At 42.5% G+C, this 27389-nt stretch overlaps 1 protein-coding gene across 7 annotated transcripts in view; it reads left to right on the top strand.

Moving 5' to 3' along the window:
- Positions 1 to 27389, top strand: part of pard3ab (par-3 family cell polarity regulator alpha, b) — a 289056-nt gene that overhangs the window by 123906 nt on the left and 137761 nt on the right. For 6 of the 7 annotated variants that reach the window (XM_033651213.2, XM_033651215.2, XM_033651220.2 and 3 more), the window contains exons 6-9: positions 18494 to 18585; positions 20708 to 20791; positions 24114 to 24239; positions 26589 to 27004. In XM_033651213.2, coding sequence (XP_033507104.2) covers positions 18494 to 18585; positions 20708 to 20791; positions 24114 to 24239; positions 26589 to 27004 — 718 coding nt within the window. The remainder of the gene's footprint in view (positions 1 to 18493; positions 18586 to 20707; positions 20792 to 24113; positions 24240 to 26588; positions 27005 to 27389) is intronic. The other variant, XM_033651219.2, reaches the window with a different exon arrangement.

Raw genomic sequence — 27389 nt, forward strand, 5'->3', positions numbered from 1 at the left:
GTGTGTGTGCGTGTGTGTGCTTGTGTGTTTTGTCCTTCTGTTTCTGTACTCTATGTGAGTGTGGTGTGAATGGGTGTACAGATAAATACAGTAGGTGTGTGTTAGTACATGCAGATGTGAGAACAGTTCAGTGTTAATCTGCAGCCACCTTGCTATTATGAGCCTTTAGTCTGACTCCTACTCTCTTTTCCTCCCACTTTTCCGTCTGTAATATGTTTCTGTGAATCTTATTAGTGTATCCCTCGCTTCGTCACCCTTTTTTGTCTTTCTCTTTATTACACAGCTCTCCTTCTCAGGATTATACATGCAAGTAATAGTCACTCTTTACTCCTTGGTCTGTGTCTAACTAACTCTATCTTCTGCTTTCATCGCTCACCTTTGCCCCCTTTTCTCACCTCTCAGTACTGCAAGTCTTGGTATCGTGATAAGAGCTCAGATTATTACTATTATTAAGACATTTAATACATGGCAGAGGAACAAGCATCGAATTAAAACCTTTAAACCACATGTAAATGATTTCAGACTTCCAACATTGCGTTCATTTGAGGTTTTTTGTCTGATGAGTCCAATGTGAATCTTACGTATCAAATATAATTTCCTTGATTTACTTTCCAGTCGCTGTTGATTAGGGCTGGGTATTGTTTGGGTTTTTTACTGATATCAGTGCTGAAATAATACTTTTGAGACATAATTGGTGCCTTAACGCAGTCTGAAGTGATACTTAAAAAGAAGTAAGGCACAAAATAATGGTCAACATCATCAAAGAATGGCTTTATTTTAAATGCAGAGGCAAATTTGAACTTGAAATTAAACAATAAATTTTAATTTCAACTACTACTACTACTTGTCCAACTACAATAATTTAACATTAAATAACAATTACAGTAATACATCCATTAATTCATTTTCCCTAACCGTTTATCCTGGCTGGGTTGGTGGGGGGGGTTGGAGTCCATCCCAGCTGACATTGGGCGAGAGGCGGGGTACACCCTGGACAGGGTGCCAGACTGTCGCAGGGCTGACACTTAAGCCTCTTTTACACTGCCCGATTTACCGCGAATGTTGGGCCGTTTTACCGGCAAGCTGCGAGTGTTTAGACACACAGAGCCGAATTGGCGAGTTGATCCATGGTGCCCAATTTTCCGCCTCGTAGGGTTGTCATATTGGCAGAACCTTTTAGGTATAAACGGAACAAGGCGGCCTTCCGCCACAGGAGGACCTGTTGAAGACTTGTGGGAGGAGCTGTTGATGACGCCGCACGTGCGAGCCACTGGCGGTGGATAAACAGGAAACAGCTGATAGCAGGAATTAGCAAGCAGCTAGTAGCAAGAAGGAAACGCAAACCTGACAGACACTGTAAAGATGAGCAACTGCAGAGACAAGGAATTGCGCGCCCTCCTTGCCCTCGCAAACGAAGAGGCCATTAACCGTCAGATGACAGGAACGGTGAAGAATGGGCCGACTTACGAGAGAATCGCCGAAGGACTGACCAGCCGCGGCTTCCCTCCCATGTCACTGTTTACATCACACACTGAGCTACACGTTTTGTTACTTGCTCACACCTCCCATTGTCCCGAAAAAGGCACATTCTGTATAAACAAAAGTAGGTAGGCGGCATTTTGTTGCACTCCCCGATTTTGTTTTTATACTGCCAATGCTGAACGAAGACTGATTGGGCTTTCCTGCAAATTTGCGCAATTCCTGTTTAAAAAGGGCTATAGAGACAGACAACCATTCACACTCACATTCACACCTATGAGCAAGAGTCACAGATTAACCTACATGTCTTTGGACTGTGGGAGGAAGCCCACGCTGACTCGGGGAGAACATGCAAACTCAGCACCCTGGGGCTCGAACCCCCCACCCTGGATTCGAAGCAAGAGGGTTTCTGTCATGGCAATGACAATAGCTGGTCCCACTTCACAGTCAACCTTAAAGGAGGCTAACTTTGCTCGCTAACTTCAGGGCTAACACCCCTTCCTCTAATCATCAGATGACACCGAAACAGAGAAACTTGTGCTGTATCTCCCTCTTTTTTCCTCGCTACATTCACAAGCTGGCACCAAAATGTGGCACTAGTGAGGCAATGAGGTACTTTTCCATTACATGTCTGACGTATAGAAATTGGCCCCTGGTTGCGGTACCAAATCTTACCATTGATCAAACATATTCACATACTTTCTTAAAACCCTCTTCTCTGCTCCAATCAAATACAAATACTTTCTGATGTTCAGAGTAAATTTAGCATTCAGCCTCTACATCATAAGTTATAAAATGTTTCCCGTCTAACTCGCTGTCTGTCCTTTCCTCTCCATTGTACTCCCCGTCTCTTCTATCGATCCTCCCTTTTCTCTTTGCTCTTCACGTCACCACCTTGCATGGCCTCCTTTGTTTTTATTCCTCTCATTTCTCTCCATCTCTCTCCCTCCTGTTCTCCTGTGCTCCTCATCGCCTTTGATCTTTTGCTTTTAATATGACAGAGAGCTGTGGGAGCCCAGATCCCTTCCAGCTGGGAGGGACAGGGTGAGAGAGCAGGAACAGAGAGATGGAGGGAAGATGAAAGACAGCTCTCCTCCTCTTGAGGCTTTGCAGTTTCCCCCAGAGGGGATATCCACCTCAGGGTGCAACCTGCCGTCAGGACTTTCCAAACGAGCACATGGTTTTCTGTTCATCACCTGCTACCAAGATCTAATTACACCTAAAATAGACCTGATCAGGTTGAACAGATGGTGGGTCTTTCTCAAACTTAATCCACTTCTGGAGGTACAGGCAAGGTTAGAAACACGTACAGTGAGGATTCAAAGATTAGAATCTCAGTTTTGTAAACCCGCTGCACTCTGTGGGTTTGTCATTAGCGCAGAGAGAACGAACAAGAAATGGAGATATTGGCTGGTGAAAAGGAGATGAGAGAGTGTTTTGCGGAGGAGTTTATCAGAGGTCCATAAAACGATCAAAGACAGAGAAGAAGGATGACAACAGCAGGTGTCAGCTGTTATCAGAGGAGAATCAGATGGATCTGGCAGGAGAGGGACAGAGCTGATTATTGAGGCCTGCTGTGCTCTGACAATGAAATCCTGCAAATAGGACGCAGTCAGAGATATCCTTTTATCTGGAGGATCAGAGGTTTGGTTTTCACAACACCTGAACCCCCAACATTTACCCAAAGCACTGGAAATCATGTATCAGTTTGCAGATGGGATATTGTTGAAACATCTGTTACTGTGATATAAAAGAAGTGATTAGTTTTGTGTGATAATTCAATTTTCCGTGTATGTGGATCATAATTATCAAGCCTTTAACTTGCATGGATTCTAAAGCCAGATTTAGCCCAAAAAAGCATTAAAATAGTTTAGATTTATTCCTTTTTAAGTCAGGGTTTTAGTGTCTGATGCTGCTTTAAAACAAAAAATGCGTATAGCTCCCATCGGCAATGTGACAAACTATTATTTGCATCTGTGAATTTATTTAATTTTTTTTATTTGTACAGAAAAAAAAGAGTTAAAAACACATATTAGCACAGGCAAAATCCAATTAGTTATAATTAATTTTACAGAAGTGTCAGCACACTCACCTTAAAGAATTAATCATATTGATTATTTGGTTTGCATTCCTCTGTTTCAAGTAGGGGTGTACCTAATGACATTATTTTAATTCATTTTTCTTGATGTTTTACCAGAAGTTTTACTAGTCTAAAAGTAAGAAAACATTAAAATCAGTCAAAATGTAATCTATAAGGTCAATAAACATTGTGAAAATATATTGCTTATATTATAAGAGTCAATCAAAACTGTTAATTACATTTTTTTAATGACCAAATGGTAATTTAAATGCTGATGAAATGTGTGACACTTTGAGCCGTGCACTATGAACATTATTTATTAAAACAGAGGGCCGACGCGAAGGTTTTATACATCTCTAATTTTAAGCTCCCAGGATTATTAAAAAAAAATGTTTGAGAAATGTACTGCTTAGAAAAGTGGTCTACAAAATAGCTTAAATTAATGATTATTTAAACCAAATTCTCATAAGAAAAAAATGCCTGTAGATAATGATTCACATGCTCAGTTATGGTTCGTGTGAAGCTCCTGAGTCATTGGTTGTGCTGTTAGATGTACAGCTGTGGAGGTGTTCTGCTGAAGGTGCAGCACACACTGCCGCACAACACTGCGACAGGAAGTGGCGAAAAGTCACAGAGGGAGAGGACACAGAGTGAGAGTGAGTTTTTGTGGTTTCTCCCTCGCTTGTTTATGTAGACACACTCTTCTTCTGAGCAGCAGCCATTACAGTTTGAGTCAGCCAGAATAATGGCCTTCAGTCTGACAACCCTATGTCTGTGTGTGTGTGTGTGTGTGTGTGTGTGTGTGTGTGTGTGTGTGTGTGTGTGTGTGTGTGTAAGTTGTCACCATTATCCACAGCTCCCTTCCTCTCAGAGGGGTAGTTTGGTTGGCTTTGCCTGTTATTTTGCTCCATAGCAGAGTCTCATCTCTGTAAACGGTGCATCACGTAACAAGCTGTGTGACCGGCCACAGCACGCCCTGGTCACCTCAGTGTTTGGGACATACAGTGAGTTCACCATGAGGCTTAGACCCTACAGTAGTTCCCAAACTTCCCACACGTTTGAAGCAAGCACACAAATGTAGAAAAGTCTGAAATGTTGAGTATTTATTTATTTATTTGTTTGTTATGCCTCCCACAATTTTTGTGTGTCATGGTTTAGAACATGCTGTTTTTGTCATTGCCTCAGCCCATCAGTGTGGAGGCTAAGGGCGCATTCACACCAGAATAATCCAGGGGACTCGGTTCGATTCGGCTGGGAATGCCGAAAAAATTTCACACCTTCATATGGGTCGGTTCACTTTCACACTGCACTTTTTAAAGTGGACCAAACTGCCTTGACAACGTCACACAGTTACAACAGCTGCTTGTTTGGGGGCGGTATTCCCCAAGACAACCACTGACCAAGAAGAAAAAAAAAACCCCGGCTGACCGACTGGCCAGGACCGAAAATGGAAATCCATCCCCTTCAGCCGCCTTGGTGACCACAAAAAAAATGGAGCAACACCAAATTTATGCAGTCTTGGGGTTTCTGTTTTTACGTTTTTACCTCTGTTTGTCCTGGTTCATGCTGATGGCTTTGGTTTTTTTTCTTTTTCCTACTCAAAATGCACTGCGCTCTGTGTCACTTCCTCTCTATGGTTCACTTCCTCTCTTTGGTTCGCTGGATAGTCCTTTTGCGTTTCCCACTGTCAGTGAACCACACTAGGGTTCACTTGCAAGTGAACCCAGTCCCCCAGTTTTCAAGCAGACCAGGGTTTGCTCGTTTGGTCCCCACCAGAGTTCGAATGAGCGTTCACACCACTCCAAACGAATTGAACTATCTCTGGAAGTGGACCAGGGTTCGTTTAAAGTGGACCAAACAGCACCAGTGTGAATGCGTCCTAACTGAGTACTAGTGTCATCCTGTATTACAATAAATAGGTAGCAGGGCTGTCCCAAACACTATTTGGGCTTCAGAGCTACAGTGTGCTTACAGTCATTTTTTTTTGCAGATTTTGTCATTCTTTAGTATTGTTGTTTATATTATTATTTGTTTAAAACAATCCCAAAGGTTTTGGGTGTCTTAGGCATGTTTGTAATGGCTTTGGTTGAACTTTTTGTGACATAATAGCAGCTTGTTACAAATTTTCTTGTCATGGATAAATTATAAACCCACATAACAGTAGGCCTGGAACAAATATGCGAGTGGTCAAATATTCGGGTAGCTTCAGTAGTTATTTTCATCTCATAGTGAAGAAAAAAAAACCTGGAGTTGAACAGTGTTGGATATGTGATAGCATTTTTTGTTTGGTTGTTGTTGATTCGCTCACTGAACTGCAAAACCGCACCAAGAAACATCCAACATGCCCTCAACAGTCCAGCTTCACTTTGTCGACAGGTGGCTGTGATATTATATATTTCTGCTTACCTTGCTAGAAGTGTATCAACATAGTAAATGTTTTATGATTCTAACAGTGTTACTAAAACCTCCACATCCTCCCCAGCCTCCTCCTCCACTTCCTTCACAAGATGTTTCTCTGAAAACAAACTTTCTTGCAGAAATGTGTGTCGACTGTGCATTCTGCCTCTGTACTGTTTAACAGTTCACTCACTCCCCTAATGATTCACCTGTCATATGTTACATTTTACAACTGCCTGTATGTACATATATTAATTGCATATCTGGGGTTTAGAATGTGTTCTTGACCTTAGAGACAGCAGTAGACAAAACAATCACCGGGTCTTCAGAGAGATAGCAGCTGCTCGAGGTGTTTAGAGAAGATGAACCAGTGGATCTTTGCCTTTTTGCTTCACCTCTAGTTCAAATAATTAATCATCAAGATTGTTGATGCCATGACTCTTAATTTTCTGACGATCAGTTAATTGATTAAGCATTTCAGCTTGATACCTTTGGGAGATTTTGGAGTGACCTGTTAGACAGCGCTCACGATTACCATCATCAACCACCAAATGAGGGAATATCTTTCGGGGACCAGTGTTTATAGCTCCAGTAGAGTCACAGACTGACGACAACAAGCATTGAAGCTGTTCTCGAGGCTCATGGTAGCCCAACATCTTATGTTGTTTTTTTCCGATAGTATGTCACACAACATATACAGGACCAACTCACTGTTTTTGTTTCTATGTGTAAAGGAATTAAACATAGCAGAGTGTGTGTGTGTGCTTGATCTATCCCAGTTGACACATAGTTCCGTCCCCCATATGGGTTACATATGGTTCAAACACACGCACACATTTGTGCAAACTTTCCCCTCCCTCCTCCTTTCCATCCACCTCACTTACTGTACCATGTAACACTCCCTTACTGTATCCTACCCTCCCGCTCACTCACTCACTCACACACATACACACACTCTCCCTCCACCTGTGTCATGTTTGACATTGTCAGGAGAGCCAAGTCAAGCTGATCCTGTCAGTGTGTGTTGGATTCAGGCCTACATCAATGTTCAGCCCAACTCTGGCTGATTACTGTCTAAATAATCCATCCACACCAGTGGAATGCCAGACAGCCTCGGTGGGCCGGGCAAGGACCTCGGCGGGGTAAAAGGAGGATAGTTCAGGTGAAATAAAAGTGTTGGCTTATGTGGAATTCATGCTTTGTTAATGTAATGGAAAACACTGGACAATCTCAAACTTTTTTTGCTTGTTTTTTTTTTTTTTTGTTTTTTTTTTTGGTTAATCTCTGGCAACCAAAAAAAAAAATGTCAGAAGTTCCCTGAATCCCCACAGGTTTCAAGTTGAGAGTTTTCAAAGTGTCATTTGTCATCCTTTGAGCGAGCTTTGTCACGGCTTTCTGTTCCTCTGTGTAATGTGTCTTTGTCTGTCTCACTATCTGCCTCTCTGTCATTCTCTTTGAGTCAGTCTGTCTGTCTGTTTGTCTACCTTTCCTTTTTTCTCTCTCTCTCTCTCTCTCTCTCTCGTGTTTCATTTCTAAGTCCCATCACTCTCTTCATCTCCCCTGCGCTCTCTGGAGAAATAGTTTTGGAAACACTTCTCACTAATCTAAGTATTTTTTTTTACGTGGAAGATATCTATATGAAATATCGAAAGGAATCACCCTGCTCCGCCCTTCTTGGCGTGCCGAATCAAACGCACCCCCTATGAGTCGAAAAACAAGTGGCATTCACACCTTGTGCAATTCTATTTCGAGTGACACTGACTGAGTTCTCAGGGGACATCAACTCCTAAAATGTGAGTTTTGAAATTGCTGGGATTCCTGATGAGCCTCCATTGTCTATTATTTCTGAGAAAATTGCGGTGCATATTTTGCCGCGGTGATACCCCTCCACCAACCCCATCCGCTTTGATTGAATTGGATTGCAGAAATTGCTGTTGAATTAAGTGGATCGCTACAGCAGCGCCGTGGTAATTTAGGAAGTGCTGGAAGTCTCATTTTGTTCACGCTGTTACTGCTACTGCCTCTGGTGGTTCTGTGATGTACACAGACGCAGCGCTGCAGATACACTATGTGTGGAGACAAGCTGAGGGAAAAAAAGCAGAGTTTGTGCACACTGGATTATGGCTTCTAAACTTTATGTGGCTGAGCGTGACAAAGGCCAGGAGTATGTGGACATGTAAACATCAAACCCATATGTGTTAGCTGAGCACATTCTGCTGCTATAATTAACAGCCTCTCCTGTTCTTGGAAGGTTTTACACCAGAGTGTTAGAGTGTGGCTGCAAGAATTTTCTCTCATTTAGTTACAAGAGCGTTAGACATTGAACACGGATGGGGGTGATAAGGTATTGCTTGTAGTTGGTGTTTCAGTTCATCTCAAAGGTGTTAGATGGAGTTAAGGCTCTGTGCAGGCCAGTCACCTTCTGTCACACCAAACTGAAAAAACACATTCATTACCTGGCTTTGTGCATGGAGGCGTTGTCATGTTGAAACAGGTCGTTCCCTAATCTGTTGACACAAAAGTTAAAGGCACAATATATTGTATAGACTATAATTGGTATGCTTTGGTTTGCTACAAAGGAGGCCTGGCACAAACCACGAACAGCAGCCCCAAACCTAAAGAACATAATTGTATGTGGACACGGCTGTCTACATACCTTTGGCCTTCAATGTGTGTGTGTATTTATATAGGATCAAAACTGTTGACATCAAGGCAATGTCAAGCAAAATGATTTAAAGGCACACTATGCAGCATTTTCTTAAAAACAAGTAAAAAAAGATGTATAGACTCATACAAAAGTATTCCCTCTCAATCATCAGTTGTGTGGTTGTGTTTGTCTCAGTTTCTTATTTCCTTCTGATTTTGCATGTTCTGGATGTTTCTGGGCACAGTGCACAGCTGAGGTCAGGACTTTATAATACCCTCCTGAGACCTGCACTTTTGTTTGGTATCCATTTTTAATTTCTCTGAGGTATTTGGGATCAATAGGACCCAATAAGTATAACAAACGAAACATTGTCAATAATAGATGAGTCCCAATGTCCTCAAATGAGACAACAATAAAGTCTCAATATCCTCAAATGAATACTTCGTAATTAATGGCGTCTTAGTTTGTTACTGTTGTAAAATTGGTCAAATCTGTTGCCATATCAAATTACAAACATTATTAATCATAAATAAACACATTTCCACCATTAAATTTGATCAGATTTTGTCCACTTCTGTGTCGGGATCGGCTGCAGACTGACTTGGCAGAGATGGCTGCCATCTTGTTTTTACATGGATTAGTGTAATGCGCTCTTATGACCACTAGATGGCACAAAAAAGTGTCCACGAGCAAGGACAACAGGTTCTTAGTTAAGAAGAATGAAGCATAAGGTCACGTAAACCCAAAATATGATGTCGTCATGTGAGGACATAGGGTCTCAGGAGGACACCGTAGCGACCATGTTTAAGACTGTAAGCAGCAGGCATCTAAGAGGAAGCCACAAAAGGTAGAAGTCTCACACAGTGTGCCTTTTAAATAAACAAAAATACATAAAATGTCAACCAGTCACAAAAAAAACTTACATGGAAAATATTGAAGTGAAATGAGTGTATAATAAACAAAATTTACTAGAACCACTAAATATTAGAATCCTTATTGAGACCTTTGAGAAGCATGAGATGTTGTGTTACATTTAAAGAGATTTAAAGAGACAACTGCATACAGATAATAACTCCTCTCTTAAAGTTGCATATCACACACAAGCACGTTCTTCCTCTTCTCGACAGTGGCCTCCCACAAAACCAAACACACACCGTCCTCCTCTTCATGTGTAACGGCCCGACTGGCAGCCGGGATGATATAAACTCTGATAACGTCCTCTCTGCTCAATGAATCCTCAAGTTATTGACGATGCCGTCGGCCCGTCTGGATCCCATTATCAAAGTGTCTTCAAAGGAGACTAATTGAATTAGCGCAGGGATCTGTAATTGAAAGCTTGCTTTTAATGATGCATTGTGGTCTCGCACTGAGCCGAGCGTCAGCATTAATCAAATGTCTCCCTGTCATGACAGATGGGACCGTGTTGTGCTCTGCAGTATCAACATTATCAGGGGCATCGAGTTTATTTGATCCTGAGGATTGGCAAAGTCGCCTCATCTAATACTTTGAAACCAGTAGACCTAAACTTCACAAAAAGAGGAGCCATTTTTTGCTGTTTATTATGTTCTTTTTTTATGTTTAATCACTGGGGAAAAAAAACTTAATTCAGTAACAGCTCAGCTCAATTAAATGTTAGATACAGATTCCCTTTCACAGCTGGTATCAGCCTGACATACTGAGTCTCTGGCCTCAGTGACTGACCCAGTAAATAAGACATAGAAGGTCATGTGCAGTGATGTCTGATCATTACATCCCCTGACCCAATGAAATGTGACTTTGTCTGTTCAGGCAGGCAGCAATGAACCCTGTGAGTGCCCTCTGTGGGTGTTTAGGTGGAAATCTGAAGATAGGCCGTCTGTGAGATGAGCAGCACACCTGGAGCTCTATCTATCTATGTGTGTGTGTGTGTGTGTGTGTGTGTGTGTGTGTGTGTGTGTGTGCGTGTGTGTGTGTTGTCTCACCGTGCAGGAACTTGATCAGATTTTCTGTTTCCTTTTCCTGAAAGGGGTCACACACCCACTGACCCACATACCATTTGTAGGTTTTCCTTTCTTTCACTGTTTTTTTTTCAATGTCTTGCTCTTTTTTTCTCTCTTTGAAGAGAAGAGTTGAGTTCTTGTCTTTTTGTTTTAATTTTTGTGGTCAATCATCTCTGTGATGTAGTACAGTGACCTGGAAAAAGTGGAACCTTTCAACACCTGTGGTGAACTTCAGAGCTACAGATACTCTACTGCCAGCACTGATTCCTCACGGACATTTCTGTATGAAGATTGTGTGGAATATCAGTTAAACATTCTCTTCCATCTATCTTTGTGTTTGGAACTCAGACCCAGATGGTCTGTAGTGATCTTAAGGTTGGAGGTCAGAGGTCAAGGCTAATTTATAGGCTCTGGTTCAGTGTTTCATCCGGTCGTGGACATATGGAGCTCTGCTGGAGAGGGCACAGATACCAGTTAACAGTGATGGATGTGTGTGTGTGTGTGTGTGTGTGTGTGTGTGTGTGTGGCTTCTCTCTCTCTGTGAATGTTATGTTCAAGTTAAACATGTTCAACATGTGTTGTTTTGTCTTGTGCAATTTTCTGTAAGAAAAGAATGAACGTCTGTTTGTGAATGAACGAACAAGGGTTTTTTTCTTTTTTCATGGTCTGCATGTGACCATATTTATTGCACTGTGGCTAATGCTCGTGCATGACATAAGTGCACTTAAGGCATGGCCAACTGCACTTTTGCTGGTTAAACAGGGCATAATCTGGGCTTAAAGTAAGGTGCAAGGTCAAAAAGGTTGTATTTAGTCCCTTAATTTATCATAGGTATGTTTTGGGCATGAATTCGACCAATCAGGGTGTCACCTCCCATTCCCTTTAAAAGCCAGGTGTGCTTGCACGTGGCTTATTGCTGTTTACATGGTAGATGGTGAGGAGCATGGACATCCAGAGGGAGCTCGGAGTAGAGTCGCTGCACCTTCACGTTGAAAGGGGTCAGTTGAGGTGGTTCGGGCATCTGATTAGGATGCCTCATTGCTGCCTCCCGTTAGAGGTGTTGCGGGAACATCCCATAGGAAGGATGGACCCAGGACACGCTGAAGGGATTACATATCTCATCTGGCCTGGGAGGACCTTGGGGTCCCCCAGGAGGAGCTGGAAAGCATTGCTGGGGAGAGGGACATCTGGGGTGATTTGCTTGGCCTGCTGCCCCCATGACCTGGCCCTGGATAAGTGGATGAAACTGGATGGATGGATTCTGCAGTAATGTCACTGCAGCAAATATTGTGAGATATTTAAGTAGCAAACCTAAAAACTGGAGGTTTAAACATGACAAAGAAACAGAAATAAACTTTTATCTTCTGAAATAATCAATGTTAAGCTGCTCCTTGTGCATAAAGGCGCATAGCGTCTCCCTTAACGAGGGGTCGGACAGTAGCTCTGCAGCTGTGCTCTGCTCTCTATGTTCACATTAAGGAGAATGTAATTAATATTTTCCTCATTAATGATGTCTTATTGCACCCACCCACACTGCATCCGCGTGTCCCTGTGTGTCTAACAAGCAGAGTGTACACACATTGTTAACCTGCTTATGTAGGCTGCTTGCCATAAAAATGAACTGCGTCGGTCTGAAACTAGCAATGACAGTTAGGTTTCGCTGTGCACTGTTTTGAACCAGGTGTAACATAAGGCCCTTAGAGTCAGACAGCACTGAAATGTTCAGCCAAGTATTTGAAAACTACATCTGAAACTATCTTATCAAAGAATAAGTAAACAAGAATGTGACTAAACATTCTCTGACAGTTTTTGGTACTTGTTGTATTCACTGGCCACATTTCAGTTGGTACCCAGAAAGTATTGGGGGTTGATACACATCCTGACATGAACGGCAAATAGCACAAAACATCTGTTATCGGCTGGCCTGGGCCGATGTAAAACCTCCTTCGGTGGAGCTGAAAGCCGTCTTCAGAGTAAACCCAGTGAAGGTAAACCAGCTGTTTATTTAAATAAACCTTTGCTAAACTTGAAAAAGAACGATATTAGTCAGCTGACGATGTGATGTTGATTTGTTTGTGTGAAACTCTACATGATGTGAGTGATTCATCACTTTATGTGGAGACGTTGTTTTTTTTTTTTTTTTTTTGAACTTTGACATGACTTAATTGGCACTGTCAATAGTCAGCTTGATAGGGTGTGCTCTCACCGCTCTGCATCACTTTAATGAGTTCCAATTTAGTGTTTCCCAGTCAATCTGAAAATGGGCAACTTCAGCATTAAACGTAATGTTAAAAATATTTTGTAGTGTAACATTTTGGGGAAGAAATCATTTGTATTTTAACCAATTTGGATTTAAAAATTTGAAAGTTGTCCAAGAAATAGTAGCATCCAGGTGCAGCGCCCCAAATGAGTAAATGTTGTCTATACGGTGGCTTTTTTTTTTTTTGTATGGATTTTAAATATTTATGCAAACTGTCTCATTTGAGATTTATTCACCATCATAAAGTTTGCATTTTGTCTGTTAAGTTTTTTCATCCTCTTATGAAAGCTGAACTCCATTCCTGCAAATGGAGCTCGCTGCTCTCCGTTCCTGCCTGTGTGTCTATGCACACCTCCACATCAGTTTGTATGTGACAGTGTGGTCAAAGTGGCAGGAAAGGGGAGCGGGCAGCACTTCATTAAAGTGCAGCATTACTCCACTCACTCTCTCTCCCGTACATACACACACATACACACCAGGCGCAGACCACTTCATTTAGTCTGAGAGATAGAAAGGACAGGCCCCAATGGATTCTCCTATTAATCTTTAATGAGCCCCCGGGCCTGAAAACTGCCCGCCTGCCTCTCCTTCTCCACATCCAGGAAACAAACAATGACTCGGCTGGAAAACACATCGGCCGCTCGTCCTCCTACCTGCCTGCCTGTCTGCCTGCTAGCCATTAACCCCCCAACTCAGCCCTGAATTATTAATGCGGCTATCTATCTCCCTACTCGCCCGGCCCACTCCCATGAACGGGAATGGGCGACGTCTTGATGGTGTGGTTGGGAAAGTGTGGCGATGCCTTTCTGAGTGTCTCCTTCTGGACTGTGGAGAGGGATGTTGAAGTAAAAGCTGATTGGTCCATCTGTCAATCAAACTCCTCGAGTCAGCGCGAGTTGTTTCAAATGCTGGGAAGACACCAGTGTTATTTTATTTACAGCTGATACCACTTTTTTTTTCTTTTTTTTTTTATGTTCCTCTTTTCCTTTCTTTTTTCGTCTGTGGCGAAACTAGTTTGTAGAAGCGTCGATCATGTAAAAGAAACCAACAATTTAAACAACAGACTATGCTACATTTTAACATGAATAAATCATGCTGTGTGCCATTTGACTCATAGGTACAGGGTAGATGTTCTGTAAACCAACAGGACCATCACATAGGTCATTATCCACCATGAGCAGCCTCCACACTGTTTTTTTTTTAACAATGAAAGACTCCTTTGCAGCACAGAGTAAAGAAGAGCAGATGGACTTAAACCCTGTGTAACAGCAGAAATGTGAAAAATTGAAAAGCCAATTGACCTTCTGACCTTTGTAACAGCATTTTCTGACTATAAGACCCATTTGGTAGCTGCTCTGAAGCTTTCGATCATATCACAGGAAAGTCATCAGCCAATTTGAAAAATGACAGATATTGGTGAGTGGTAGGGAGGTCAGTTTTGTTTATTTTTGCTTTTGATAGGCGGCATCCATTAACAGGTTATCAACGTGATCATTTTTAAGATTTTTTTTTTTTTTTTTTTTTTTAATGCCAGAGGCCTTTCCTTGTCGTCTGGCACTGCCTCAGTGAGCCTTACTGCTGCATTCCAAAGTGCTATCCATTTAGAGGTGGTGAAATTTTAATGTTTAGTGATGTAAATGCCATGCCTTTAATTTACCTTCATTTGGCTTTGCTGTCAGACAGCTAACCAGCCATGTTAACATGAGGAAACATGCCCACTTCCCATCCTCCAGTCTGGTACCTTGGCTGCTCTGCACTGCGCAGCACCCATGTCAGGTGGGAGCTAACGTTAGGAAGCTAGCGGCACCACTCATGTTGCTATTGCATCTATTAACATTGGTAATCACAGTGGTAGAACGCATTGCTGCAGAAACATTGGTTCATGTGGAAGTCGCTGGTTGGTCTGGTGAGTTTTAAAGTGTGTAATTTTAGTAATAGAGGAGAGAATTGCAGGCTAATGTTGCGACATAGCATGCGAGTCTTCCTTGCTTGGTTTGAATGGGATGACATACGTTTTCTGTTTGCACTGACCAAACATAACTTTGTGTAGGCCAACTATGAGCTTTTTGACTGGACAACAGCAAGCAGCAACTAAGCTGCTTTCAAGTCAGTAGTCGTCTTTGTGGCTCCTTTAAATTGACAAGCACGATCGAATGTTCAATGATTCATGTGATGAGCGACTAGAGCGACCAAAGCTGCCACATATATTTTTGATGGTCGTGCTTCTTGGGCGTCCGCGACAGACTTTGCTTCTTTGGAAGCTTCTGGTCTGAACGTACAGTAAGGCAGCCACAGCCTTATACTCTCAATTCTCTGAGTCAGCTTAAACGCTGTGAAACAAAACAAACAAAAAAACACTGCAAAATGTATGTAATGTGCAAGGAAGTTCTGTTTCTGAGTGGCATCTAGGACACGCTCCCTGGCTACCCAAAGGTGTAATTCAACCAGTAGTTCTCCCTGCCATCAACTACATCACCGTCTCATCAAAAGATGGCGCTGGATGCACCAAGAACTACAGATTTTGCAACAGCAAACTCAGCTTTCTCAGTCAATAAAGCACACACAGAGGAATATATTGCTTCAATCGACTACATTTCACATCAACACTGATGGACATCCACATAAAGGTAGCAAATATTCCCTTTAAGTGCTTCTGATCTTAATCAAACTAACCTTATTTAGCCATCATGGCTAAGAAGTCCTAAAAGTGTTCAGAAACATGTAAATCCATGACCACTGGGCAACTCCATCTGCCGATACAAATGACGCAATATGACTGAAAGCTCCACCACAGCTACTACATGAGTTGTAGTGTAGATTGTTCGACCCACACCTCCATTATGTTCATCCGTCTTTGGACAAGAAGCAACAGGGTGTGTGGGAAATCGAGTAAAACCAAACCACTACATTAGATGGAGGCAGTATTTTTTCCACTGGCACATTGGTTTATATTGTTCTAGAATTGATTGGATATATTGACCCATGGCAGCTGCCATCAATTAATTTATAATGCTCAAAATACATTCTGTACCACACACTTTTTATTTATAATTTTGCCTCAGTTTGTTTCTCTAATTTTACTTCCAACTCGATCACTTTCTTCACCTTTCTCCATTATCTTTCCCCCACACACACGCACACTCTTGCATACACTACCATACACACAAACACACACACGCTGTGTCTGTCTGACTGTAGAATAGAATTGTCAGTGTGCAGCCAGATTCCTCAGACATGGTGCATATTGAAATAAAGGGTGTGTGAGATGCCTGCGTGTGCTGTGATGAATGCCGATCTCATTTGCTCTTCCTCAGATAGCGACTCCCCTCCCTCTCCGATGTCCCCCGCCCTCACTTTCTCGTCTCCTGATAAATATTGAATAGTGTTAGATGTGTTTCTGAGGCTCTTTGAATTGTTATTGTCTCTCTGTCTGCTGGACTTTCTCTTTATCTGGCCTCTGTGGGTTTAATGCTCGTGTCTACTTGTATGTGATCATGAATGCAGGGCTTCTCTATATGTTTAACTGAAAGGGGTCCATACAGTAAATAAATCATAGACTTGCACCATATAGTGGAACACATTTTTTGGCAATGTTCTCTTTTTAAGTGCTGTAGATATTAAGTCCTTTATAATACTGTGGAAAATCTTGGAATGTAGCGCTGCTGTCCACTGATCTGAGAAATGTTTTATAAGAAACACACTGTCTTCTTTGTGGTCTTCCACATTTGCTTTTATTTTCAAGTTTATTATCAGTTTCATGTTTTTATTTTGGCATTTGTGGTCTATAGTCCTCTTTTTGGAATGCAGGAATATTTTATTTGTCTGAGTGCTGAATAATGACAGGTGGAGTGGAAGCAGCAGTGCCAATTTGTAGTGAGCACAGCTAATCTTGCATACTACTGGACCGATCAGCCTAATATTTTGCAGGCATAGTTATGACTGAATGCTAGGGCTGCACAAAATGCAAAAAAGTTCATATTGCGATTATTTTGACATTGCGATTGATATTGCGACTCATGATTGTAGTGGAAATTGTAATTTTTGTATTTAATTTGCAGTAAAAAACAATGTAGACATGACAATGATGTCATTTTTGCTAGGGTCTCTACAAAATACGCATGTTCCCTTACATCTTGAATATGATTTGATGGCTGACGCATCTCTTTATCACCACAGTGCCTCATTTATAATGATGTGTTGTGATACATTTGACCTAAATTGCAGCTCCTACAATGTGGTTATTGTACTCTGCTGTATTGCGATAATAACTTGATCAATTGTGTAGCCCCACTGAGCGCTCAGGCATCTGTTTTAGTAGCTGTATTATACCTTCACTGACTGCTGATGCCTTACTCCTCTTTCTCAACAAATTATGTAAAAAAAAAAAAAAAAAAAAAGCAGTGAGTAAAAGGCTTGGCTAAAAACAACAAGCCTTACCGTCTCTTGCATGACACATTTGTCGAAGTTGAAAAACTGACATCCACAGAAAAGTTTGGTCTAATTTTGAACCACAGCATCTGTAGATTAGTTCCATACCCGATATGTTATGATCTGCGAAATAGTTAAGCACAATAAGAGATGAATTAGCTCCTATTTTTGTTGTCTTAGCTGCCATCTTGACTGTAATGGTGCCGGGAGGGACACTTAAGCCAGGCACAGCTGCGTGATGGTCATTGTCTAGAGTGGCCACGATTCAGCAGAGATCTCTACTGAGTGCACTTTTCTTGTTACACTTATGATGCAAATGCCTAATTGCTTTGGGTTAGGCTATAAAGTTGACTTAGATTAGTTGCTTATGGCATTTATGATGGAAACGTGCATTTAGAATTCAAATGCTTTTAATAATAAGTTCATTTTTCTTAATGTTTTATGATTCAAAAGCTGCCTGCTTCTCACATTTGCATCTCTGTCAGTTGACAAAAGGTGTCTTTCTGTTCTGCGCTTTAAGCTGCAGGATACGACTTTCAAACTGAAAGACAGCAGTCAGAAGTCCTTGCACGCTCTTTCTCACACATGTACACACTCATACGCTGCCCTGTAGCTGTACGTCCTCCAGGCACCCAAAGTGTCATGGCAACCGTATGGCAGCCACGGTAACGGCAGGCTCATTTTCATACTGATGAGGCGGCCGGTTGCCGGGGAGGCCTCCGCTGCTGCTGCTGCTGCTCGCTCGTCTCTCCTCTCCGGTGTCGCCCTGAAATTTTAATGACCTTCTTTCTTTGCTTCTCATTTTTCTCCTCTTTGCTCTCAGCACCCTGTCTTGCATGTGAGTGTGTGTTTGTGTTTGTGTGTACATGTCATGAGTCTCAGCCTCAGAATTCAGACACGTACCAAGTGTGAGCAGAACAAAGGCAATGTAATTTTGAAGGGCATGTATTTTTACACCTGTGGAAGACCTCCTCCGACCTGCTCGTCTTGGCTTCGTCAGGTTAGCGGCTCAGTCTACTTTTTAGCTGCTGGAAGATACTCGTTGAAGGTTGGGGTAATCTCTTTAAATGTGAAAGAGGCTACGGCAGGTAGCAAAGGTCATGAATCAAGTTCAGACCACCTTGTGCTGAATGAGCATGTCTCTCACGTCAGATCGATGAAGAACAGGGATGATATTCACTGAAGCCACCTCACTCCTCTTTTGCCTCTGTGCTTTGTTCCAGGAGGACGAGGCCAGGGAAGAAGAAAATGGCAGGATCGAGCCGGTTGGTCGAGCCGACTCCTGCATGGACCACACCCCTGTGAGGTCACTAGAGTAAGTGCTTCAGTCATGGATCAGCTTTCCCAGTTTCTGCCTCTATGTGTCATCACATTCTCGCTGAAACCTAATAACCTACTGACACTGGAGTGACTGGTGATTGCATTGCTGAATATTTAAGCAGTTTCATTCCAAAATGTGATCTCCAATATTTGGGAAAAGTCACACCTCTTGTTTAAAAATGACTCTAATCTGGTATTTCATAATTGCACCCATTGAATGAGCTGCATTTGTGCAAATGTTTTGTGTTACATTTTCAGATGACAGCTTTTTCCAAATGGAAAGAGATTTGGAATGAAACCCATTTTTGTGTTCACCGCACCTGCATAACCCCAGGAGAAAATTCTGTTATCACAACTCCGGCCCCGTTTTGTAGTTTTGGCCATCATTTCAGTAATGATAACATTGGACTCAACAAATGAATCTTGCTATGACGGTGATGTTGCCGCGTTGCCCAGATCTCTGCAATTGGCTTGGAGAGCACAATTATTACCAGGAGGATTGATGGCCAAAACTCTGGAAAATAAAGTTGTCTGAAACCTGATTTTCCCTTCAAAGTTGACCAGGGTAAATCAGCTCTCTCCTCCCTTTCTCGACATAATAAGTACTTTAAAGGCAGTCCAGCAGCTTCTACATTGTAATCCAGGTTTGTTTGTAGAAAAATCTCATTTCAACCCTGCGTCCTGATTTGCATAATTCTCTTTTGTGGGAGCAAAATGATCCTCGTCTCGCCATCAGAGCTCTCCCACGCACCAACCCATTCAGCTCCTGTTATTAACAACTGTGTTTTGTTTTGTTATTTTGCTCCGTTGCATGCTTCCAGTTTAATATGCAGGTATGGTATTGTCATTATTCCTATGATTTCCCAGAGACTCTGGCTTCTCCCGCCTCTTAGTTGTCAACAAGGGGCCCATTTTCCCCGAGCTAATCATAGTGATTGTATCAAAGCTGTGAGCCGATTAGATTTGGCATCTTGTAAAATGTGCCTGTGTTTAGATGTTTTACAGCCAAACAGACTGAACAGGTAAAGAAAGCTGCCTCGGAAAAGCAAATAGCTGTAAATGTGATTTGTGCTTTTAAAAGGTCAAAGGCTGTCATCCACATATTTATCCTCATATAAAGGCAATAAAATGATGTATAGCCCAGGGCAGCGTTGGAATGCATCTGTCTGGGTAGGAGATAAAGTCTGAATTAATTTTTCCCACACTTTCATTATGAAGTCTGTTGCTGTTTTTCAACTACGCACAGAGGTTTGCATATTAACAGTCGTAATGTTGAAGTTTCCAGGATCAGGCACTGACCCTCCCTGCAGACATTTACACCTGAAATGTACAAAACTGGGAGTCAAAGTGTTCACCTGTCACGGGATTATATTTGAGTGTCAAACACATTATGCTGCTATTTTCTGAGGTGGGCTAACGTGGCTATCTGAATCGCTATAACGTGACACGAAGGTTGTTTTGGTGCCAGCAACAAGGTCAAAGTGAGCTGCACTTATCCTTTTTTAACACTTTTGACTTGTGGTTTGTGCATTTCAGCTGCAAAAACTGTACACAGACTAAATTACATCAAGTATGCTCGAAATAGGGTTAGAGTGAGGGACACTTGTGACAAGTAGAAGGACAGTTTTACACTTTTTGGATGTTAATATGTCCTTAAACTTTAGCAACATGTAGGATTGTGTTTTTCCCCCTACCAGCAAATAAAAAAGCAGCATTTTGCAATTCAATTTAGGCACATCTCTAAAATTCTCTCTCTTGTGACACCCTTTGAAGATTGACTAAAGTCTAAATTGTGTGAGGGTTTAAGTGTTCCTTGTTATCCCTTACATGTGTGTGATTTATTTGGATTGCTCTGTTTTATTGTCTTTTTTTTGTCAGTTTCCTTCAACACCTTTTGCTTTCTGTTTTTTTTAATTTATTGACACCCCTCTGTTGTTGTCATCATTTTGTTTCTTCCATCCCCATCTCATTTTCTGTTTTGTTTTCCCCCCACATGGTGTCACCAATCTCCTCTCTTCTCTACTCCCCACCCCCACCCCTCCCACCCCCACCTCTACTCCACCACCTGCACCCATCCACCCTCGTCTTTCCGTCTTCCATCCGTCACCATCTCCCAGAGACATAGTCAAACTGGTGGAGGTGTCAAACGACGGTGGGCCCCTGGGAATCCACGTGGTGCCTTTCAGTGGCAGGGACCGCAGGTAAAAATATCTCGAGCGAAGCCATGGTGCTCTTCAAACAGGCTAGAAGAGAGTAAAGGAGAGGTACAGGCAGACATAGTGTCCACAGGGCCTTTAACACATCTAATCAAAGGCTTTTTCATCGGCACTTTTGTCTGCGCCAAGTTAAACCATGCAGTGTTGATTTGCATTTCCATTACCAGTTAAAACACACCAGGTTGTGCTGAGTTGCGCCTGTGATGGACCATCAGAGTCAGGCCAAGAATCGCCCAACTGCTTCCATGCAGGTTGCGGTGACATCAGAGAGGCTTTGTCATCATTATTCATTACACAAATGAAAAAAACTGTCAAAGACTGATGCGTATTTCATATGCACGCCAGTGATTTAATTCACTGTGCCACTCAAAGGCTAACAGCAGCTACTGGCAAGGCAGAATGCTTTCTTGCATGCTACATGCATGATTTGATATCACGAATCGACACACCTTAAATGTCAATATGACAACTTTGATCATTCTATTTGTTTTTATTGGCTCTCTTGTGTGACAAAGGCCCAGCTGTAGTGATTTACCGGATCTTCAAGCGCTTAAAAATGAATGTGAATTTATACCAGATTATTCAAAGTGTAAGTATCCTATTTCATCGCTTGGAGAAAAAATTGGTGGAGCGCCGTTCCAGTGCGCCTAGGTCAAGCAGCAAGCTCTGTTGTATGGAGATGCAAATCCCTGCTGACATGCCGAGTCAAACTGGGTCAAGCCAAGGCAGCACGTGTGTATGAAAAAGGGCTAAAATGATCATAGTGGTTAAACATGTTTTAATAAAGAACTGAAAAAATATTAAATTATCTCAAAATGAGTGACTTTCGTGTTTAGATTTGTGAGTAGGGTTTTTGTAGAAGTGCACAATACAGAACAGTTATTAAAAAAAGGTTTTGTTCTGAACTGCATGCGTTTATTAGAAACAGTCCCTGTTATCGGTATCTCTATTTGATCTCTACATGTACAGTCTGTGCTTTAAGCAGCCCCAGAGTGGTAGACACAAGACAACTTTTTGAAAAGAAAAAAAAAATTGCCCAGTTACCCCCTGAGCTCAACATTCTTCAAATTTATTGTAGATTATTATAGAACATAATTGTTGAATGTTGAATTTAGTTTCTGGTAAAAGTGGCTTTAGATGTGGTAACTTTGGCTTTTTGAGGCCTGCAAAGAGAGAAGTGTGCCGCCTCACCTGAGACACACAAACACACATGCATACCAGACATTCCTCTTTGATGCCCATGTGAAATCACTTCACCACTTAAACAAACCCACTGCCATCCACACTTGTGCACGCACACACACACACACACACACAGGTTTGCACTGTTGGCATCATGAAGCCATTTGCCAGTTTACAGTGATCAATCATGCTTGTTTAGGGTTTGCAGGTGACCGTCATATTTCTCTGTGGCTCCTGTCACATCAGCTTTACGTGATACAAAGGATACGTTGTGCAGTGCGCAAAACAAACACACACACACACACACACATACCTGAAACACATTCAGAAGCACACATACACAGCTGGAACAAAGCTGTGAAGGAATTAGAGGAATGTCACATCTGGTTTAAATATACCCAGAGAGGCAGCTTTTGGAGGTTGTGGTCTAAGTCATGCAGCCTTTCACAGTTGCAACAAGAATCCAGTTAAAAAGCTCAGTATAATTGAGAGTATAACTTTGTTCAAAGCTGACATTTACGTGGAGGTCCTTCTCATTAATCTAAGACTGTTAAAAGTATAAAACACCAGTGTAGACCAGTTTAAGATAGGTCTAATGCTTAATATCGTTTTTATAGCGCCAAGCTGTTTTGTTCCAGCAGCTCAGAGCCGACTGCAGCCCCACAAACGTCTGAACTTTCTTTATGTATGACTCTGCCCCGAGACTCACAAACACGATCAGCCGATTCCAAACTCACTGTCGCGCTTTGTTGAAAATCAAGATCATATCACTTTTCTCACCGCCCGACTTAATCAACCTAAAAGCACATTTATAATGCACTTTTCTTTTATTGGGGAAATGTCAGGGTAGGCGTTATCCCAAGATTAAGATGCCCAGCTTTCATCAGAGAAATAGCCCCTCCACAGCAAATCGCATTGTGTTCCCACTCAAATTCAATCAGTAGAATTGTCTCTGAACTTTTTCAACTCCTGAACTTTTCTGGCCTCTCTGTAATCACATTTCCATTCATATTGAATTATAAGCCTGAGGCGAGGGCGAGTATTAAACCCTAAAATCAACCCAATTTACCTAGGCGACACTCGCTCATACTACCTCAGAAAAGCCCCGATACACACGGACACAGACTATATACCCAAGAAGACTCGATTAGGTTTGTGCCGTCTTTCCTACCTGCGGTTGATTTTCTTCCTCTCACTCAGATCTATAATCCGCAAAGCGCCCTTTCAGGTGAAGTTAGCCTCTCGCTGCGGCTGTGCAGGGAGGCATAAGCCAGTTTGCCACACCGGATTACAGGACGACAACGGTTGCAGCTCAGCACGGTTGAAGTGCTGCAGTGCGATAGACCAGCCTCTCTCCAATTCGCCTGCTATCACTGTTTAATGATGCTGCTTTCTGTCGCTCTCTGAAAGCACATTGTTTATTCTGTTTTATTATTTTTTTGCTTGAAAAAGGGATGCAGGAGTCCTAGGGGTTAGAAAATTAACACCTGTAAAGCGTCGACCCCGGCAGAGCTGCAGTCGAGTTTTTCAATGTGTTGATTGCCTTTGAATAGATGCCTCCCCCACACAGCCTCCAAAGCACCCTGATGTGATGTGACTGCTTTCTCTCATAAGCCTCACTGGTACACTGATGATGCAAATGACAGGACCGCACAGTACACTCTTTTCAAGTGCCACATGATAAAGCAGAGGCAGCAATTAGGCATAGCTCTATTTTAACAAAAAAAAAAAAGCTTTCATTAGCACAGCATACTCTGATTCTTGGATAGCCACCTGACCATGGGAATGTTTGTATTTATGAGTAGCAATAATACAGAAATCACAGAGGCGTTAATGTCAAAAAGCTTAGAGTGAAAAACACAAAAACCTTGGGTGAGCCATAAGCACAGACAGGTATAGAAGAATTCTCTTTGTATTTAGCGACAAACTCTCAGTATCTCTTTGGCAGGATTTTGGATGTTTGACTGTGTTCAAAGAACGTCACAGTGCTTATAATTCTAGTCCAGTATCTCATGCTATACTGCACTCTTCCACCTCAGCTCTGTCCTGGCGACAGCAAAGCAGCCATGCTGACTCCACAGACATCATCCTGCATCTTTTTGACGTGAACTTTTGAACATTTCAGGACTCTTGGCTTGTTGGTCAAGCGTCTGGAGAAAGGAGGCAAGGCCGAGCAACAGGGCCTCTTCCAGGAGAACGACTGTATCGTCCGTATCAATAACGGAGACCTGCGAAACATCCGCTTTGAACAGTAAGACAGCAGCTCACAGGACCCACTGCTGAGCTCTGGTGGTCCCCGGACTTCCTGTGTGATTGGCTTTTTGGACCTTCGCTTCCTCCCCTCGTCTTACACCCGCAGCCCTAAAGCCTTCTTTTTTGCTGTTATCCTCTCTCCTCATGCCTTTTTGACCCCCCCCCCCCCCCCCCCCGCTCTCCTGCCAGTGCACAGGCTCATCTGCCGCCTGTCACTGTGCTAAGCTAACCTTTCCCTATTTAACTCCTGTAGGTCGTACCCCCAATCGCTGAAGCGGTCCCTGCAATCCTCCCAGCCTTTATTCCCTTGTGTTTCAGTAACAGCTACACTGGACTCCTGTTGTAACACTTCTCTCGCTCCTTCCATTGGAAAGAATGGGAATAAGACTCCTAACATTCACGGTCTCTGCTTTTCAGCTCTGCTCATATGCTTTCATTACCTGCCTAACCAAACCCACCAGCTAACTCCCCTCCCTCTTCTCTATATGCTGCATGCCTTCATGTTAGGTATAAAATCTCACCTGCTGAAAACGCAGTGATACATATAGGTGTTTGATTTGATTCTCACCTGTCAGCATAAATGTATACTAAGTACATGTATGTTTTCAACCTCAGTATACCATGCATATGTGATATACAACTAATATGCAAAGAACCACACACACATGAGCAAATACAGTTGTATTATGATGATGAATTTCTGTCTCATGGGACTTCATGTGCAGAAATTTAAAGGGTCTGTTCACCCAAATCATTTTTTTAAAGGTCCAGTTTGTAGGATTTAGTGGCATCTAGCACTGGGGTTGCAGAAATGAAACTTCTACCATATGCTAAGCCTGAAGGAGAACTACAGTGGCTGACATGAAGAAAGCAAAAACGTGAATAGCCCTGCTTAGAGATAGTAATTGATTTGTCCATTTTGGGCTACTGTAGAACAACATGTTGGACTCTGTGAAAGAGGATACAAATATTAATGGCTTATTCAAAGGTAAGAAAAAAGAAACCATTCATATTTTAGGTGAATATGAACTAAGAAAACATAGTTCTAAATATTATATAGCATTTCTGTCAATATGTGCCCCTAAATCATGCACACTGGACCTTTTAAAAAGAAATATATTAGATCTATTTTTCCACTTACCACTTGCATCTTGCTTTTGTCTAGCCATGCAGGTAGTTTTGGTTTCATTTGTTGGGGGTTTGAGATGTTTATCTCTGAGATATTCATTGCCATTTTAAATGCTCAAGAAACGATGTCCTTGTATTTAAGATAATACAAAGAACGTGCTGTCAATAGTTGCAACAAAGAGACTATTTTTTTTGGTAGAAATGGTTCCCACATTTGTCTCTGCTCTGCTTGAGTGGGGGCATAAATTAGGGTAACCGGTAGACGATTAAACCAAAACTATCACTTTAAGTACTTGTGAGAAATTCTATAATCTGGGTGAACCTACTGGTAAATCTCAGGTTATGGTGTCCCAGACAACCCTGCTGCTGAGCCATAAGTCAAGTAATGAATGGGAATAAGGCCTCCATAGATAGTGTTGTTACAAGATCGACAGTTGTTGTTTAACAGTATTTTTATGAGGGAGCAGATTACATCTTGTCTGCTGCTCACTTCAGCCTGAAATCGTAAAGATGCCGAGACAAGACCATGATCCACAGGGAGGGTTATTAGCAGCTGGGAAAAAAACGGTGCTGGAATTTAACAACAAAATTCTCTGGGGGGGCCACGTTTTAGTTGTCATTCAGGGGCCAGCAGGAGCTGATATTCGGGGGGGGCCCTGGCATTTTTCCGAATGTCCGTGCAGCTGTCACGGGGCGAGGGGAGAGCCATACCGAAGTCTGCTTTATTGAAACAGGTGGTGCTAACAAGGCTCTGCTGTTGCAGGGTGCTGACAGCCAACATAAGTTTCCATTCACACCTACTGTACATGAGCTCACACCGAAAGGGGGTTTAAAAGAGGATTTTCTGCAAACTATCCGACGGATAGAGGTCTCCTTCATCTGGAGCCAAATGAGGGGATTACGTGATGGAGCTGTCGGGGAGGGTTCAGTCTCTTTTTAGAGCCGCTCACGCTGGTAATAAGTATTAATTAACATGTCAGAATGTTCAGGTGGGCGAAGATGGGTTTTATATATATATTTATATAGTATGGGTGTGTGTGTGTGTGAGAGAGAGAGAAACAGCGGGTGGGCTGCTTCACTAGGCAAGTTTAGGCAGACAAGTATGAATGTAAATGATTGTTAACAATGGCTAAAGAATGTCTTAAAGGCTGAAATCATTCAAATAATCAGCTGTCTGTCTCTCTTCATTTATCTCCTCCTCTCACTCTTTCTTTCCTAGGGCCCAGAACATGTTCCGTCAGGCCATGCGCTCTCCTATTATCATGTTCCACGTGGTGCCGTCGTCCATGAAGGCCCACTACGAGCAGCTGTCCCACGCCGAGAGGAACCCGGCGTACAGCTCGGGCCGTTTCAGCCCCGACTCCTTGACCGGCAGCACCGTCTCCGGCGTGGACCACGCCCCGCAGAGAATGTCCCGACACGGTTCCCAAACTCACCCACACTCTCATCCGCATCCTCAATCCCATACTCACCCAGACCAAACTGAAGGCTATCCCCCTCTGACTCACCCGGCGGTGTCTGCAGCCAAGCCGCCGACAGGACACACTCACTCGCCTCAGAGGGGGCTAAACTCAACGCCAACAGGAGGATATACCAAAAAAGTTGGGAGGAGGCTCAACATCCACTTAAAGAAAGGTAAGGTGAAGGAAGGAGGGAGGGAACTACTTCAGTGCCCAGAGAGACGGTGCTCTGTTGGAACGTGTTTCCACTTCTCGTGCTTCAGTAGTGAGATTTGTCGAGTTCTTGCAGGACACAAGACGTTTTGGAGACTAATCAGTGACTAATAATATTGAAAACATAGTGATGCAAGACCCCTGTATTTTTTCCACTTAGCTTTTAGTGCCATGGCAATGCAAGCCCGAGCTGTCAGTAAGCTCTTCAAACCTAGAAACATGTTTGGAAACTTCCATTATCAGAAAAGTTCTCCATTGTTATTGTGGAAAAACATCCCTTCATGATGTATTACATCATTTTGCTTTTCATAGTCTGATTCTTTCCAGAGACTCTGTGAAAATCTCCT

Source organism: Epinephelus lanceolatus, chromosome 12 (assembly GCF_041903045.1).
Source record: "Epinephelus lanceolatus isolate andai-2023 chromosome 12, ASM4190304v1, whole genome shotgun sequence".
Taxonomy (NCBI): Eukaryota; Metazoa; Chordata; class Actinopteri; order Perciformes; family Serranidae; genus Epinephelus; species Epinephelus lanceolatus.